Source organism: Protomyctophum parallelum, assembly GCF_964188405.1.
Source record: "Protomyctophum parallelum genome assembly, chromosome: 7".
Lineage (NCBI taxonomy): Eukaryota > Metazoa > Chordata > Actinopteri > Myctophiformes > Myctophidae > Protomyctophum > Protomyctophum parallelum.
Window position 1 is genome coordinate 26,407,418 of NC_139705.1, and position 18,636 is coordinate 26,426,053.

Here is an 18,636-nt window from a genome sequence, read left to right on the forward strand (position 1 = left end):
GTTTTAAGCATTATGTTATACCTCCGCTATTGAAAAATAGCAGATCTACAAGCTCATAGCGCAGCAGTACGAGCTTGTAGATCTTTTAGATTTTTTAAAAATCGTGAAAATGTGACGCAAATCTTTGAATATAATCTTTCAGAGCGAACGTTTGTAACTCAAATATTTGTTTCTGGGGAGGCCCTGGAACAACATATTTTCAGATGGGGGTCCGTGGCCAAATACAGATAATTCTGGGGGTCCTTGACATGAAAACGGTTGAGCACCACTGACATAGAGAAACTATAGTAAAATACACACATCACTTTGTGGAGGTGCTGGGTTCAAAAAGTTAAGTGGGTGGATCACTCACATCTTGAGTTTGACCAGATGACGAGCCTTGGCTCGAAACGTCGTCAATAAATTTACCTTTTGGAGCATATGAGTGTGCGGGTTCCCTCTTTTCCAGTGACATAGAAACATAGGTTTTTCAGAAAACTGTCAGGATTTAGAAGCCTTTTTTTATCGGCCTCAGGTCTAAATGGATTTAATTGGCAGCGTATCGTTGTGGAGCCAATTAGCCCGGCCCTCAGGCAGCACTATATCCAGACATGTATTGCAATTTTTCATGTTTGATGTGAAGTCCGTTCTATTTCCCAAGACTAGATCTCGTTCAGGCTAATTCTGGCCCTATATGCTCTCCACCATCAAGGGAATCCCCATCGAGACCCGTACTGTACTGTACAGTAGGTGAAGTTCACGGCAGTACACCCTTGGGAGTGATCCCATCTGTTCATTTCAAACGTCGGCAAACGCGATGCAATGTAATGCAAGCGCCTCCCTGTTGTTTCGTGCATGTAGTCTCGTAGGAACATCAAAGGCTGTCTCCGTTCAATTTGTTTCGACATCCCCTCCTCCCTCACACAACGTGTGAGTGTTCATTTGTTTGAATGAATAGCAAGTGGGATGCAGGAGGAGACCATGTGACACTCTGAAGACATGCTTCTTCCTCTGAGCTTCCAGAGAAGGAAGTGGTGTTTCTAAAGCTCAGCCACATCACATGGTTCATCATAAGTAGGAAGGAGATAGTAAAGAAGATAGAAGAAGATATATATATATATATATATATATATATATATATATATATATATATCTATATATATATATATACTATTACTGTATATACAGTTTTAATGCATTTTATTTCATCAACTCTGTCCTTGTGTCCTCTATCCAGTCTGTGTAGTTTTCCCAATAAAGGGGAAGAGGGAAATAATATTTGCTAGTCAGTGGCCTTGTGGTTAGAGTGTCCGCCCTGAAACTGGGAGGTCGGGTCATACCATTGACTTTGTTTGTTAGTTGGGGCGTCACCGGCTCAGGTGGTAGAGTGGCCATATGGTTTCCTCCGCCATCGGTGTGCACCTTGGATAAAGGAGCTATATACTGTACTGTACAGTAAATGCACCATTTAGCAGTTATTTAGATGTAGCTGTCATAGGCAATATTGCATCAGTCTCATTTGCACAGGTTTTCTGCTGACACACCTCTAGCAGAAATGCCACTCCTGCGGTGACGGTTCACAGCACTTGAGAATCTTGGCACTTGATGACATATTTCGTAACAGAGTGAAAGCCAGAACAGTTAAAAGGACCTTCCTTGTACTGGTTATAATATTCTGCTTTCAACTCTTATTGTTAATACTGTAATAATAATAATAACCAGTAAGACGCCCTGAGGGTGAGAAGCAACATCACCCTAAAGGGCGAGGTCGCGCTGAAACAACAGAGCTTCTTAATACGGCACAGTTGAGACAGCAGGAGTTAAACTAGTAATCCCACTTTTCAGTTTACAAAGTACAGCAACTGGAACGGATGCATATTAACGACTTTTGTTGGCATGCCACTTTCTAAACCATCCCATCCATAGCATAATTATGCATTGTACAATGTGGTCTTATCAACCACGTCGTAGAGTCTGTGGGGGCCACGGGGCTGCAGCCCCCATGAAGACTCCCAGGGCCCCTTTAGGCCCCCATGAAGATTTTCGTGGACATTTTACATTTACATTACAGATTTTCTGGGAATTCCGAACATTTTGGACCTTTCCTCCGGCAATCTGAGAATCCCATCGTCAAATATTCAGGAAAACAGCGCCTCCCCTGTTGTTCCTCAACTGTTGCGAGGCAACAGTCTGTCTGTCTTGAGAGACTACTCCGCCGGCCGTCCAAGAGGTGTTAAAACAGTGTTGGGTACGGCCACCCAAGTACTCAAATGCTAATCGGGTTTCTTTTGTTTTCTTATCATAATAATATTGGTGTGGGTTGTGTAAAAATGTCCTGGAAGATTATTGGCTCTTGAGTGGGAGTCCTGAACAATGAAAGCAAGAGAATATGAAAAGAATGGAGAGAACAAAGCGTGATTGTACCAGGCAGCCAGGCATACTGTAGCTAGCCTCTCATTCTCTTTGCTCCCTCTCTCTCTCGCCTCCTCTCCTCTCCCCTCCTCTCTCTCAGGTGTATGAGGGAGGCTACCACGCTCTCCACCATGACCTCCCGGAGGTGGCGGAGTCTGTGCTAAAAGAGGTGACCGGCTGGATCACAGAGCACCTCCCTCCTGTTCCCTCTACGCCCCAGCAGACTTCCTCCTAAGACCCCTCCGCTTCTCCTCACCTGTCACCCCCCCCGGGGTGGAGGCCTGTGCTATACTGCTACGTGGAGAAGCCACCAGGGATACCCATGTCTGTCGCTGGGTTGTACGTACATGTATATTGTATACCCACTTGTGTTTACCCTCATTTTCTGGGCATCTAACCTATAGCCATCTGTTCTCGTGGGAGTAACGTTAGCTATTGGTTGGTGGGAATAGGAAGTGTTTAGTGTGCCCACATCCTTCTGTAGAAGAGCATACACTCTTTTTCTTTGGACCTGTAGTCCAATGTGCGTAACAAAATGTTACGCAACATGTCAAGAGGCCCTACAGATGCATATTACCAATCTGTACAATATACAGTTCTAGTGGGTGTTTCAATCCCGGGGCAGGAGAAGCCATTTTCTCCTCACCACACTGAGCTCTCCACATGTCTGACCTAAATAAGTCTCCTCCTCCTCTACTTCCACCTCACATTTGGCTTCGCTGTCGTCATATGAATGACCTGAAATGTACCTTGTGATACTACTGGCAGCTCTGCTTGAGTGAGTAGAAATCTTCTACTGTAAATATCTGTGACTGTTTGTGTTACCTGGCTGGGACACACAGACAACACAAACCTTTTTGTCCTTTGGCCCAGAAGACATTTGACCACTAGTGACCTGTACCTTCTACACAAACACAACATTTGTGATTGTTCTAGTCCATCTTAGCTTATAATTATCCCCACTTTCTTTCACTTTAAGTGCAGAGATGCAGGGACATTTCTAACTCTCGCCTTTTCTCCCTCCCTTGATGGTGACCGGGGAAAAACTGAAACATCAGTGTCTCTGTGACCTTTGACCTTGTGGGGTCATAGTTGAAAGCACAAAGTAGTAGTGGTTTATTTATTTTGGTCACAGAGGCTATCCTTTAGAGTTAAATATGTTCTTCATTTAGCATTTTAGACTGCAACTGGTAGGGTATACTCACTGCATTGCAGATTGCACATCACTTGCGTCGACATGGATTTGTCATTTTTAATGAAAGTATACAAAATCCACCCTCAACGGGTCTTTTCAATCTAAAACCTGGGTAGATACGTGCTTTTTTTAATCTTATTTCTGGAAAGAGAATGTATAAAGAAAGAGGGGAAACCATGAGAGCAATTTGACCACATTAGGTGTGATTTAGCCTATTGGTGTGAACTCGTTCCACCACCAGGATAACCCTGTAGCACCCTTCTTTTTTTTCTTTCTCTTTTTTTCTTTTTGTCTATGTAAACAACTTTTAATACAACTCTGAATTACCCCTTTTCCATTTGTAATAATCAAGTTTTGCCATTTTGCCATTATTGTCCAAGCCAATGCAACCTTTGGGCCTCTTGCACTGCCTGTGTAAGCAGCCCCAAGGCTGCCTGCTGCCTGCTGGCTGGCTGCAACAGACCTGCACAAACACATGCCGGCATGTGCTTTTAATTCTGTTATATCCCATTCCATTATAGTCCAGACCATTCCACAAGTTATCTATACTATACTGTACGTACACAGCCGATACATATCAATATTTAGTCTGTTACATGCAGGAAGTGATTATTGTCACTCCAGTCAGTCAATCTAAACATCAAGCAAAAACAGGGGTCAAATTGGAGGGCCAGTATGCTTTCAAGCCCTGTGTTCAATAAATCACTCCAGCGTGGCATTGGACATGCATCAAGCGTGACTTTTGTGTCCCATCCAGGGAGAACAGAACATACTGTGGACAAGCGTGTCCTGTTGGGGGAAATCGACTCAGTCCAGACTTGTCACTCTCTAGACCTTTCTTCAAAGGGAGTTCAAAGGGAGTCATGCAGAGAGAAGCCCCAAAGGTAGACAGGCCAGGCCAGGGTATGGTATCCACGGTGATCGCTGCTAACATGTCACCACGGCAGCAGCAGGTTGGCAGGCGTTGGCATGGACGCAGGCCCCTTCTGTTCTGTGACTATACCACACTTGGTTCCATGCCTGTCTGTGGCTCTCACTCAGGGTCTCTCCTAGTTTGGAACTACTCTGTGTGCCTCCTTCGTTTCCCATGCGCTCTGCCTGTCCATCTGTCTCTTCTTTCTCTCTATGGCTTCCTCCTGATCGTCGCCATTATATCTCCCTCTTTGGCACTCTACTGTATCTGTCTCTGACCCCCACTGCTCTCTCCCTCTCTTTCTCTCTCTCTCTCTCTCTTTATCTCTCTCTCTCTTTCTGTCTCTGCCCCCATCTTACCCTCTGCCCTATCTCCATTCCTTTTTTTCCCAGCCCCCCCCCCCCCCCCCCCTCAGTTGCCGTGGTGACCAATGTTCTTTGTACTGCCTATCACAGAGGCTGTTGTTCCAGTGCAGAGTCAAACATCCTGTACTGTCCTGTCTCTCTCAGCCTGCCTTTTACAACCTCATCTTACACTTCCCCTAGTGGCCATTCAACAGAACTGCAGTAGGGTTTAGGCTGATTGTGCTATCCTGGGGTCTGCCTTGGAGTTAATTGCACTTGCCTGGAGTCCCTGGTCTAATTGTTTATTTTGGGTCCGCGCAGTGCATACGCACATCTACTATTCATGCATTTCAGCCATCAAGATATGGGATTTTTAAAGTTATTTGTTTCGAATTTGGCCTTCATTCCCCCATACTGTATGTAGGCTTATTTTTGTCACCATTATACATTACTGTGTGGAGAGTCAATGTGATTTAGAACATGGCTGTATACAGTTGGAATGTTCTGTACGGTGCAAGCAGTCCAAGTTACTGTTGACACCTTATTTAGAACAGAACAGATTCTATACTGATGAGTGGTTCACACTCCTCAACCACACGTATAATAAGAACTTGAAGAGGTCTCTTCCAATCCAGTTTGAAAAATAGAAGTAATTTCTAAAACATATAATAGAGATATCCTGAGTGGAACAATATCATCCGAACTACACCAAGGACGTTTTCCATAATGTAACAGAAAATATAATCACTTTATGTTCAAAATGGTCATTTTGGAACAAAACTCTTCAGCTAATATGAATTTCAAAAATAATAATATTGATATAGATCTCAAGTGGGAAGGCTTCTTGGAGGCTTCTTGATTGCTTGATATAATTGTAATACACTGTACAGTACCACACAAATGGCATTGCTTTTAACACTTGAAGAATATTTACAAAATCAGAAGTCTATTGTGTTTTACAAAGAAAAGCCTTTTATTTATCTTGTCTACAGTATTTATTATAGACAAATATGCACAGGCTGCCCTGCGCGCAATCATAGCTGCAGTCTCACATTAAGTGCAGCTGACACCGCAGCATTCATTGCATACATCTGGCCTTCAGGGCACAGCTGCACGGATTTGTCTATATACAGTAGGTATTGAACACATTGGATATACAGCATGACAAACGCACTTTTTTACTGAATACCATTAACAAGTTACGTGAATACTTTTTACTGCTTTTGCACGATTAATATTATTAATACTGAAGGAGGACAACCTTGGAGAAGACACTGCCCTACAAAGGCCAAAAGCAGTAACTGTGTTTTTAAATGTCAAAGCTCATAACTAGCACACACACACATATATATATATATATATATATATATATATATATATATAACCTGTAGCTCATTTATAAACTAGCCACTCCTGCACAGAGATAAGGCCATTTTCAGTAATTCGACTACCTAAGCAGTCACTGCTTTTTTGCTTTTCTAGGACAGATGCATGTACAGTCATCAACCATTGAGTAAATTGACAAAATTCCTTCCTGAAGATTTTTATAGAGAATGTATAAATCGCTTGTTTTGTCAACATCTCAGTGTTGTGCTGATAGAACTGACGTCGCAGTTTTATTATATATTTTTGAATTGTCATTGGACTGTGAATGTTTGAAAGTGTCGAGTGCACATGTGCATCTTCTGACAAGTGCACAGCAACCAGGGTATTGCTGTTGTCTGGAGAAAACCTTGCAATCCTCTGACACAGGCTTTTCAGATTTGTTCTCATAATATTGGTGTGAAAGGATTTCACAAAAGTCGGGAGGGGAAAGAGGTAGTTTTTACTTATAAACAAGCATCTTCAAAAGAAGCTGACTTTTCAGGAATTCATTGAAATAGACATATTTTTATACTGAGTGACAGCCATGTACCTGTGGAGGTAGACCTATTATGAAGCTCTCCAAGTCCCTAAAGATAAAGGTAAAAGCCCTAATTCAGAGGGTTAGATAGGGTGCAGTCACACCCATCTTTGAATCTGCCAATGTTTTTTAATGGGAACGGATAGTTTTTTGGGTTTTTTTCAGAAATCCTCGCCATTGAAAAGCAGTGGCACTATCCGCCTGCATAGGCAGAATTAAAGTTTGGTCCACCACACCCTTAGGATTTTTTTTCACATGACAGCAGCAGCTTGTTTCTGAGAAAATAATCCTCAGATTCCCCCTTATTACCAAGACTTAATGTAACTGTTAAAAAAAAACCTTGTTTTTAATATGGAGGTGTTTTATATGTTTGTTCTTGAAATGTGGTTTGTGTTGCTTTGTGCCTTATTCCCATGACTTACACAGACAGTAGGTGTGTGTGTGTGTGTGTGTGTGTGTGTGTGTGTGTGTGTGTGTGTGTGTGTGTGTGTGTGTGTGTGTGTGTGTGTGTGTGTGTGTGTGTGTGTGTGTGTGTGTGTGTGTGTGTGTGTGTGTGTGTGTGTGTGTGTGTGTGTGTGTGTGTACATCAACTTTGCTTAGGTGAATAATTCATTCATTACCTGTAATGTATACAGTCTGCTAGTCAGTATGGCCTCCCAGCTGTCCATATGTCTGTGTGTCTACTGTCTAGTCCACCTATCCATCTACCTTGGCTACGGCAGTCTCTGCTGATCATACAGTACATTTATATATATATATATCCGTCTGCCCGTCTAGTGTCCTCTCTAACTCCTCCCGTACTTGTCGGTTTGTCTGAGGCAGACTGACACTCACTGTATGTCTACCCTTTGCCTCGCTGCCCATCTTTAGACTGTCTATATGCAGTATAATTGTGTCTTGTCTGTCTGCCATTTTCCTTTTTACCTGTTTGCCATTACGTCTGTCTGCCAGATGGCCTGTCTGTTTGTCAGTAGGGATGTGACTGTATCCCATCTGACTGACTGTTTCCTCTTACATTTTGTCTGCCCAATTTGGTCTACCTGTTTGATCTTGTCTACCTGTTCCATTCAGAACATTGAGAAATATTGGAAATATATTTCCATTACTTTTAGCATTAATTTCTGCTCGAGTGTATACACTGTGTAGAAGTACTATATTGTGTTTCATAGCTTCCTGAATTCATTCCATATTGCGTTCTATTTGAAGTTTAAGCTCACTCAATCATATTCAAGTGAAAGAAAAAACTAATCCAGATGAGGGCTTGGATGTTTCACTCAAAACTGTTCTTAAATTAATTTCCTTGCTCAGAAAAGTTTCCCTGTGTCTCTGCGGTCAATCGAGCAATAATAGGCCTAAATGAAGACTAAGCTATGTGGTGTACAGCTGAAGCGCTTGCTTAAGCAATGTCAATAAAAATGAAACTGATATGAATGTAAGGCCAAGATGGAGCAAAAATAATTTAAAAAAGCGGACCTATAATGTCATTGCAGGTTGACAAATGACAACATAACACTATTCAGATTCTATAGCCTATATAGTGAAATACTTATAGGAAGCACATGTGAATTGTTATCTGTGAAAATGCCGAATTTGTCTTTTGTATGCAGCAGGGAAGCACACATTCAGATCAGAGATTCAGATTATGGAAGTCTGTCTAGAAGTTTTGATTCTGACATAACCTTGCTGAGTTTTCCTTTTTATCTAAATGTTTTAACCAACTAAATGTGTACATATAATAATGCTATGATTACTTATGAATCACTGAGAGTCAAGCTACTTATTACTAGAACGTTAATTATGTTCATACTATTATGAAATAAACTATAAATATGTTCAAATACAAGCTGGTGTGTTTCCACATTTTGTCTATCTAAATATCAGAGGTGAGTGTTTATGTTTTTGATGTTTTTGATTTGATGACCGGTGAAGCTCATCTCCTACTGACCGATGATGGCATCGAATTATAGCCTCAGGAATGCGACAAAAACAAAAATATCTCCATGAATTCCTGGCTTCATGGGGGGTGTGTGTGTGTGTGTGTGTGTGTGTAGCCTACTTAACTAACTTAACCCATTCTAGATGGTGAACCCCTTTTGGTCTTTTAACCATTATGTTTCTTTAGCTATTGAAAAATAGCAGATCTACAAGCTCATAGTGTGGCGTGCTACAAGCTTGTAGATCTGCTATTTTTGAAAAACCGTGAATATGTGGCGCAAATATTATACAATCTGTCACAACGAACGTTTTTAACTCAAATCTTTGCTTCTGGGAGGTCCCTGGAGCCTAAAGCTGTGACTATCCTGTGCAGCATGTTGTTCTCCCATGTTAGGTTTTGCCTTTGCCATCTTCACTTTGATTGAAGAGTAGGCCTACTACTACACAGTCGAGGTGCTGTAATTCAGTGGTTTTCAACTAGTGGTCCGGGTACCGCCAGTGGTCCTTGGAGGGGGGTTCCAGGTGGTCCCCAGATACATGATGGAGTCGGTTACCAAGTGGACCCTTAGATAGATCTGCAACTCTTAATTTTACGCTCTCAAGAGTTGCATTATTGTTAAACATCTGCATTACTTAATTTACACAATTTGAGAATGTAGAACAATTGTCATTTTTGATTAATGTTTGCCAAAAGCATTGAATTGTGGACAAAATCTTAGCCAACGATAACAAAGCATTCTTCAGTTTTGGGTCTCTGCAAGGCTAAATCATTTAATGGTGGTCCGTGGATCAAATGCCAATAACGGGCCTTGATATAGAAAAGGTTGAAAGCCACTGCTGTAATCGATAGAAAATAATTAAGTTTGGAGGTTTTGGTTGCCAGACAAAGTCCAATTAAATATGCAACACGACTGTTGAAATTGTGAGTTTGATCATCAGCATGGTTCATGTCATGTTCTGATGAATTGAAAATGGTGGACCCTGTTGTCAACCAGTGTAATGCTTTATCAGTGTGTCATCCACACAGTAACAGTCTTTGTATTGAGTTGTGCTTTCATGTGAAATGTACCCATTCTGCTAATCACTCAATGACTGGCTAGACTGGTTTCCATAGTTGTTTTTTGTTTGTTTGTTTTTTATACAGCAGGAGGTTATGGCATGATGCTGCTAAAATACAGACAGATCCATTTTGTGGTTGCCTTGTCAGTTCACAACAGGTTGCTGGGGAGATGCATAACCAGCAGGTGGCAGTGTAATCTCACATTTTAATTTCCATTGAAGCCTACACGGTTTTTATGAATGTTCTGAGCAGTATGATTCAAGAATATTACACACAGACTTGAATGAGGCAAGGGTGACAATGCCCTCCTAGAGACTGGATTTATTTTTGGTGGTCATTATCTATGTCATGCATAGCAGGGGACTAGTTTATTGCGACCTTAGGTCGCAGATTACGATGAAAACCTTAAAAACCTGTCAGTCCGTCACGCCACCATGTAATATAATGTCATATTATGGCCGTCAGTCTGTCACGCCTCGTGAGTCGTGACACGCTCCATATATGGCCGTCTCCATATATGAAGATCACGACACTGACCTCATCAAACCCTGGATAGCCATACATGGAGAAGACTGGATCATCACCTAGATCTGCATATATGGAGCCGGCCAGCAACTCTACATCTGACCTCAAACCCTTAGATCTCCATATATGGAGCTGACCTGTTCTGACATTCCTATCCTTCCCCACACGTCCTTCCTCTTCGATGTCTCCCTTTTGACTGATCGGCCTACCTGCCCATTCAAACTCTAGACAGCCTGCCCCAAAGTTATTAGTAGGCTACAGCTTGAGGAAGAGAAAGGGAGAGAAAGGAGAAGATCTTGTGCAATTATGTTTTGCAATGAAATGATGAAATGATAGTGTAGCATGCTCACCGTGCTATCAAGTAACAGAAAATATTGAATAGGGTTATAAAGGGTGGGTTACTTATAATAGAAGTATAAAGAACATAGACATGACCGGATTGATTGATTGAAAATGTTATTAACAGTTTGCAGAATGGGTACAGTTCAAGGAAAGTGCAGATCAATAATCTGTCATCATTTCCCTCCCTATATGCTCTCATGGGAAAAACAGTACTCAGCCTCCACAGATATTGTTCCAGGATGTTTGTGTTCTTAAGTGGAGTTGGATTTTGTTCATAACCAGTGGGGACATACATTTTCACAAGCCGATAAATCTCAGGAATCTCAGAACTTGCAACTGACTCATGAGGTTAGGGAATGTCAAGAGGAAGTTCATGATGTTGGCTTATGTACACTATGAAATCGAGAACATAATAGGATCCTTATCTTTCGCATGGACTATTTTAACTACTTTGCTCTTACTGCTCACATCATGGCCAATTTACCACACTCTTGACACATTTTGACATTGAGGATTAAAAAATATATATCAACTGTTACACAATAGTCCTATTTTACAGTTTGTATAGCTTATACAGCAGCAATCCGCCAGCAGAGGGCTAAGACACATGTTTTAATTCCCATGTAAGTTGGAACAAACCTCTCTGAACCAATCAGATATTGGTTCTTCAAGGAATTAAATCCGGGCTCACTGTGGCCATGGCAACAGCTTTACCTCTGTGACAGCGGGGTGATGGAGGGCAGCAGGGGGAGAGAGGCAAGCTGTTATTTAGCATCTCAGCCTATTGGGTTGGAAGAGAATGTGTGTCAGTATCCTTTTATCTGTCTCGTTTAGCAGCATGCTGTTGATCTATAGGCCGCAGTATGAGTGTATTAGGCACACCTCTGATGAGAAAAGTAAAAAGGCAATGAAAAAGTAACACAGACAACATGTTGCTGGAAGTTGTGACAAAACAACAACATGCACGCACGCACACACACACATACACATATACATACACAAATAACTTCACAACTCAGATGTATGCTGTGGCTGAGGTGAATATCAAGTTATATATGTGTGTGTGTGTGTGTGTGTGTGTGTGTGTGTGTGTGTGTGTGTGTGTGTGTGTGTGTGTGCGTGCGTGTGCGTGTGGTGTGTGTGTGTGTGTGTGTGCGTGCGTGTGCGTGTGGTGTGTGTGTGTGTGTGTGTGTGTGTGTGTGTGTGTGTGTGTGTGTTGTGTGTTGTGTGTTGTGTGTGTGTGTGTGTGTGTGTGTGTGTGTGTGTGTGTGTGTGTGTGTGTGCGTGCCAGCCTTTCTAGACAGTCTGTCATCATCAAGGAAGGAACAAATAAAAAGAGGGAAACTTTGGGGGGTGAGTCACTCATGTCTGAAATAATGACAAATATTCAGTCACACTCAAAGGAATAAGTATAGCCTTCAGAAGCCACAACACACAATTATTGAGGTAGGCCTATTTCCCATTTTCAAGTTCTACGAAGAAAAAGAAAATGTGGCTAAATGGTACATTACAATCCATCGTTCAGGGAGTTTTGAGAAAAATAAATTTCAGCTGTGAGATTAGACATGGGCTATATCTTGCCCTACCCCTTACAACAAATCCCTAAACTTATTTGCCATTTTTTTTTACATTTTTGAAAAACCTTTTAAAGTAGTTCAAGTAGCTGATCTTCAAGCTCACAACGTGTCGATGCAGATTGCAGATTCAGCCAAATTGAACTATTTTAAAATGTTTTTCAAAATAGTAAAACATTGCAAATAAGTTTAGGGATAAGGGGTAAGGGGTGGCACAATATAGGGCCCATGTGCAACATGGCAGCAGGTATTTAGTCACTAAAGTCCATCATGAACTTACAGAAGTAGACAATCCACAGTAAAATGTAAAATCCACAAATAAAGGTAAGGCTTCTAACGAACAGAAGTCTGTTCCACAGTGTTGCAACAACAGAACAAACAAACAAATTCAAAACACAACAAAATCCTCCCTTCACACAAAATTCACAAATACTTTTAATATTGAAATTTCCTCTTCACATCCAAGAAAGACTGTTGGACGAATTTACTCTATACACTCTCGCCTTCAACCCCATCTAATTGGCTGATGTACGCAGCGAGTTGCACGTGATTGGTGGAAGCGCGTGTCAATCAGCCATCACAGCTGAAGCCGCATCACGCCCCCGGCGCGGAGCGGAACAGCAGCCAGAGCTTCGTGCCAGCGCCAGCGGCTACTCTGTACGTGTGGGAGCCTCAGACAGTGCCTCTTTGCGAGGCAGAAAACGGAATTATTAATAACCCATTCTTTTTTTTCGTGCCGTTATTATAGCCATTAACCCGTTTTCAGTCGCCCTTTTCTCGTTTGTTTCGGTTGTTTTTTGCAACAAGGCTCCCAAAAAAAACGCCGGGCTCGGGTTCTGTCACCCGGCTTCAGCTGAGTGGTGTGTGTGGTGTGTGCATGTGTGTGTGACAGTGTGTGTGTGTGTCTCGCGGACGCAGTTCAGTTGCTAACAAGTAGTTAGCAAGTGAGGCTAGTTAGTTAGCTAGCTTTAGCTAGCCCCAGCTTTGGCTTTTCCCCCATACCGCTGCCGTTAACAAGTCCCACCCTCCCCTCTCTCCAGTGCGTGTGGAGTCCGTCGCCTGGTCGAGAGAGAGGCTGCAGCGGACAACTCGAGTTGATTTTTTTCAGCCCCCCCACACCCCAGTTTTGCCAGCATCGGTGCTGGCTTAAGTAATACATTGAAGTAGTAGTAGGAGGAGTAGTAAATGTTAGCCGGGTTGACGCTAACGGTTACGCCGCGTTTTCATTGAAAAAATAGGGTAACGGTCGCTACACTGGCAAGGAGACGGTCTAAAAGGAAGAGGCGAAATAAAAGAGAACAGGGAGGAGGACGCCGAGAATAAGGAGGGGACTGGCTGCTTTAGCCGGGGAGGTCCATTTACACGTAAGTGTGGCACACAGTTTGAGTCAATCAATCAGTTACTTTTCCCCTAACGGCTTACTGTAATTCTCTCTCTGCCTGCATCATGGCAACGTTTATCCAGCAAGCCACTTACCGTGGTTTATAAGCTCCCACGGTCAGTCCGCCATACTATACTGCTAACTGTAACGTAGTAGAGCCTCTCCTGAAGGCGTTTGACTATATAGCAGCAGCAAGACATAGAGCCTGATTCCACCACGCTTCTTGTAGTCATTTCTTAATAAACTAGATTAGTTATATACATGGGCCAGATGGTCAATGTCTCAAATCCTTGGATTGAGTGACACATTAAGCTAATAAGAAGAGCTAGCTAATCCTGCAGACTGCTGTTAACACTGTAGCCACTTCACAGGCTAGTAATGACATATAGCCTGCTGCAACTTGACAGCCCCAGCTACCAACACAGCAGAACGTCTCTGGGGTTATCTTTAATCCACATTGCCAACATTAGGCCTGTATCTTTCCACACAGACAGACAGACAGGCGGGTTACAGATGTGGCAACTGTGTTCCAGGGCTCAACACTAGATCAATTGTCCAGTCCAGTGACAACGTTCTGATCAATGGCATTGACAACCCTAAAATCTATTCAACTGTCAACCCGCTGATTGCTTGTGCTGCTTGGACCATCTCCGACCTGTCTAGCAACCTACTAGTTGGCACTGCTGTCTCATCAGTCAGACACCAGACACACACACATGGACAAAATGTACCAGCACAGCTAGCAAGTTACAGTGCTCTGGTCAAATTGGCTGCTATTCCATTCATTAAAATAAAAGAGTGGGCACCTGAGAAGTCCCTCCGCCCCAGACTGGCAACTATTTGGGGTGAGGAGTCTAGTGAGGACTAGACCCCTGATATTTGGGGAAGACTGAGTTAGCACTACTCTTCTTCCTCCTGGGAGTGCAATTACATCTGTATAATGATGATATGACCACTTGTAATCCACCAGGATGCAAATTACTGTAAAAACTCAGGTACTCAGGTACTGATTAAAGACATTACCTGAGTACCATATTAATATTTATGATTAGCCTAATGTCCAATATAGAGGGTATGCGGCTATGCGCATGACATCATCATACCCAGAAGTTATGCGAGTACTGAGTGGCAAAAAATTACTTTCTGGCCTTGACAAGTTGACAGCCCTTAAATCCAAACAGAAAAGTCCAATCTGATTGTCTCTCTCTATACGTCGTCCTCAGACGAGCTTTCCATCGGCGTCTCCAGTCTTCTCGGTTCTCCATACATCTGGCCAGCTTATTTGTGCTTTCTACACCAGCATCGTTCTTTAGTAAGTCCACGTAGGTAGGTGTGGGACGTCCTCTCCATCGATGCCCGTGTGTTGGTTCCCACAGTACAAGCTTTTTGGCCGGGAGTTCTTGGTGTCGGTGGCAGTCTGGCCTGCTAGTCTCATCCTCCTTACTGTTATCTTCTCTGTTACACTTGGTAATGCCCCGTACAGACGCTTGTTGGTGATTGTAATTAATGTTAAACGACACTAAACTCACTTTGCAACTCCATTTGCCACTCACTTTATGCATGCGCAATACCCTCTATAGTGTATATATATATTTAATGTTATAAATTTAAAAGGTCCCCACCAAAATGAAGGATGACCATTTTTAACAAACTATTTACAGGCAGAAATCATTGGCAGTTTGTACGAATTCATATCACTTCCAATTTCACTTGTTCATCCTGTATCCTGTGTGTTTTCTCTCCTGATTGGATACAATTGGTATCCTGGGCTGAAAAAATATTTTCTTTTTATTAAAGAGCTGGAGAGACAGGGTTGACCCCTGATACTGAACAAACACTATATATAGGAATACGTATTATCAGAATATAGACCTAACACTTATTTTTGGCACTTTGTGAGCTTGTTTTGCATATTTTTGTATATAGAATAATCATCGTTGACAGACAGACAGCTAGTCTGGAACATAGAATGTGCAATAAAATAACCATAATGTTTAAATCTTCACGTACAAAGACTTCCCAGTGCCCACTCTGTTTTGGTGCCCAGACTTCCCAGGGCCCCATTCCGTTTTGGTGCCCAGTATACCTGGTGCCCACTCTGTTTTGGTGCACAGATTATTTACCAGGTGCTGCCCGCTCTACTGAGGTGGACAGATTCACCAAGAGCCCACAATGTTTTGGTCCCCACCCTTTCATGTATTCAACACAGAGTTATGCCACACATGCAACACCCAAATGATTTATCTCCTTCCCTCTTCCATCCAAATACCCCATCCCCCCCCCCCCCCCCTTCTGTAGACTCCAATCGCTGCAATCAAGTCTCTCACAAACACAGCGAGCCCAGCCATGAGTATCGAGATACCTGTGGGCCTGACAGAGCTGCTGCAGGGCTACACCGTGGAGGTGCTCCGGCAACGGCCGTCGGACCTGGTGGATTTCGCCGTACAGTACTTCACCCGTTTGCGAGACACCAGAAACCAGGATGGAGCGGGCGGTGCCGTCAAAGGCAAAGTCATGTTCGATGGGGAGCCGATGCAGACGGAGTCCAATGGAGAAGATGACGACGACGACGACTCTGACTTTGAACGTAAGGCGATTATTTTTAGGGTGATGGCGATGTGGGAAAGGTGGTGGTCTGGAGTGCTGCCACAGGAGTGTGTGTGTGTGTGTGTGTGTGTGTGTGTGTGCACAGCCGGCAGGAGGTGCGAGGGTTCACTGTAAAATCCTGACGAATTAATGGACGAATTAACACTGAGGATTCTACTCTGCATGAGAGTAAGAATTAACACTGAGGATTCTGCTCTGCATGAGAGTAAGAATTAACACTGAGGATTCTACTCTGCATGAGAGTAAGTATTAACACTGAGGATTCTACTCTGCATGAGAGTAAGAATTAACACTGAGGATTCTACTCTGCATGAGAGTAAGAATTAACACTGAGGATTCTACTCTGCATGAGAGTAAGCAAGTGTGTGTATAAGAGAGTAAATGAGGAAGAGAGAATTGTGAAAGTGACTTGAGTGAAGCCTTGACCCTTGACCCTTGACAGGGGCATTTGTTGTTTATTCTGAAGACAGTTGGGTAGTGAGAGATTCTTCAATGGCGTGATGTGTGGCATCGTCTTTTACCCTTGAGCACTCTGCCCCTGCCTCCACCACTCATCTCTCATGTGCTCTGTGGGGAAATGGAAAAACAAAAACCTGTTGAGCCCTGAATGAGAAAGAAACCAAGGTGTTACATGTGCGTGTAGTCGTGTACAGTATGTACTGTAACTGTATGGCATTCTTGTATTTGCACTAACAATAGAGACGCCTTGCAGACCCCCTTCATATCGCTCATGATGCAATGGACACTCAGGTGACACAGGGCTACACTTCCTATTCACTACCGTGGAGAATTGAATACATGGGACCACAATGGAAACAAGCCTTCAAGGCTTTTTGCGTTATACGTTCTTACGTTTAGCTTGTCATTTTATAACCGTACCTCCTGGCTAATAAGCATTACTGTATATGCCTTAATACATTATAATTGCACTCTATAACACCCCCCCCCCCCCCCCCTAATATCTTTTTTACTGAAGGTGGACAACTCTCATCCATGTGTGGTCCAGCCTTATGGACTTATGGAGTGCATATGCTAATTAAAACATATTTCAAATATTGTTTTGATTTAATATTAACCTTTATTATATAGTATTTCTTTAGCACATGCATTCCATACGGCTGGACCACACATGGACAAATTACATCATCAACTTGCAATGGGCATTGTCTCCCTTGAATAAAAGATGAACTATTTCTGAAAAGAAATGAAATATAATATGGTGTTACAGTTATACATTTTGTTTAGTTATAGAGGGCAATTGTAATGGACTAAGTCAGATATAGAAGGCTTATTACATAATACTGTAATAATGGATTCATTATATAATGCACTTTGCATTAGTGCTATTAGCCGGGGATCCATTTAATAAAGTATTTAATTAATCAAACAGTATGAGCTTGAATCCTCCGGTGCCGTCGGGTGGGACCGGGTGTCCATGCCAGCATAATTGGCCATGTTCACCGGAGGGAGTTGGACCACTGCACCAGTGACTCCTACGTACAGATTAGGCACTCGGGGCACCTGTTAGCAGGGGTTGTTGAACTCAGAGGAGTGTTGTCTCACGCGGCTTGCTATGTGGACCCGGTGAAGCTCCATCCTTGCAGGTGAACCAGTGGAAAAGCGGTGATAAGACTACACGGTGTGTGGGGAATTCAGGAATTGGCGACGACTGTGTATGACTAAATTGGTAGAGAAAGGGGGAACATAATTGACATTCGGCAATAAGGCAATGCCTTGCTTTGCTCGGCGTGTCTGAGAGCAATGTGACCTGATTCGGTCCAGTGTGTCGTGGAGCCAGGAGCTGTTACCTTGTGAATGGATGCTCTGTTTTTCCTCAATGAGCAGATCCACTGTGATGTGCTATGCAACGCCTATCTGGGCCCGGCATATCTTAAGTCCATTGATGCATTTTGGATAGATACGAGGGATTCATCAGTGACCAAGGCAATTCTTTTAATTTTGGGGTGTCCTTTTTCATTGCTTCATTGATTCTTCATGTGTGCTGATGATGGCACAAGATGTTGTACATCTCAGCTCAGCAGTAGTTACTGGCTATTTCAGACAGTGATTCAGAATGTATAGCATAATCTTTTTGCGATTCAGACCCATTAGCTGGGACAGCGAAGAGGGGAATTTTGAGGGCAGTTTTAAAATGGACCTTTTGGTTGTTGTCAAACAGCTGTAACCTCAGCTGCAGGGGCTGTGTTTGTGTATGTGTGTGTTTGAGACTGTGCGCGCCAACAGATATGCTTACAGCTCGATTTCACACCCGTTCAAATTCCATCGCTGTGACGTCATCAAGCTACTCTTTCCGGTACAGAGTGATCAGGGGTCAGATGTTGAGCATGCTCCACACCTCATCAAAGTTAAGCACCATGGCCTGGCCTTGCATAGGGAGCTCATTCTAAATCCAGGCCTCACTCAGTGGGGGAAATGTTCCCTGCACAGATTGGGTCACACACACAT

The 18,636-nt window shown here is 42.9% G+C and overlaps 2 protein-coding genes across 3 annotated transcripts in view; both read left to right on the plus strand.

The window, feature by feature from the left end:
* Positions 1-8,589, plus strand: part of mgll (monoglyceride lipase) — a 63,932-nt gene extending 55,343 nt beyond the window's left edge. For both annotated transcript variants that reach the window (XM_083769350.1, XM_083769349.1), the window contains one exon: positions 2,492-8,589. In XM_083769350.1, coding sequence (XP_083625476.1) covers positions 2,492-2,626 — 135 coding nt within the window. In that variant the 3' untranslated portion in view covers positions 2,627-8,589. The remainder of the gene's footprint in view (positions 1-2,491) is intronic.
* A 4,217-nt stretch (positions 8,590-12,806) lies between these two features.
* Positions 12,807-18,636, plus strand: part of prkar2aa (protein kinase, cAMP-dependent, regulatory, type II, alpha A) — a 73,236-nt gene continuing 67,406 nt past the window's right edge. Inside the window, exons 1-2 of the mRNA XM_083769394.1 lie at positions 12,807-13,546; positions 15,862-16,150. Coding sequence (XP_083625520.1) covers positions 15,910-16,150 — 241 coding nt within the window. The 5' untranslated portion in view covers positions 12,807-13,546; positions 15,862-15,909. The remainder of the gene's footprint in view (positions 13,547-15,861; positions 16,151-18,636) is intronic.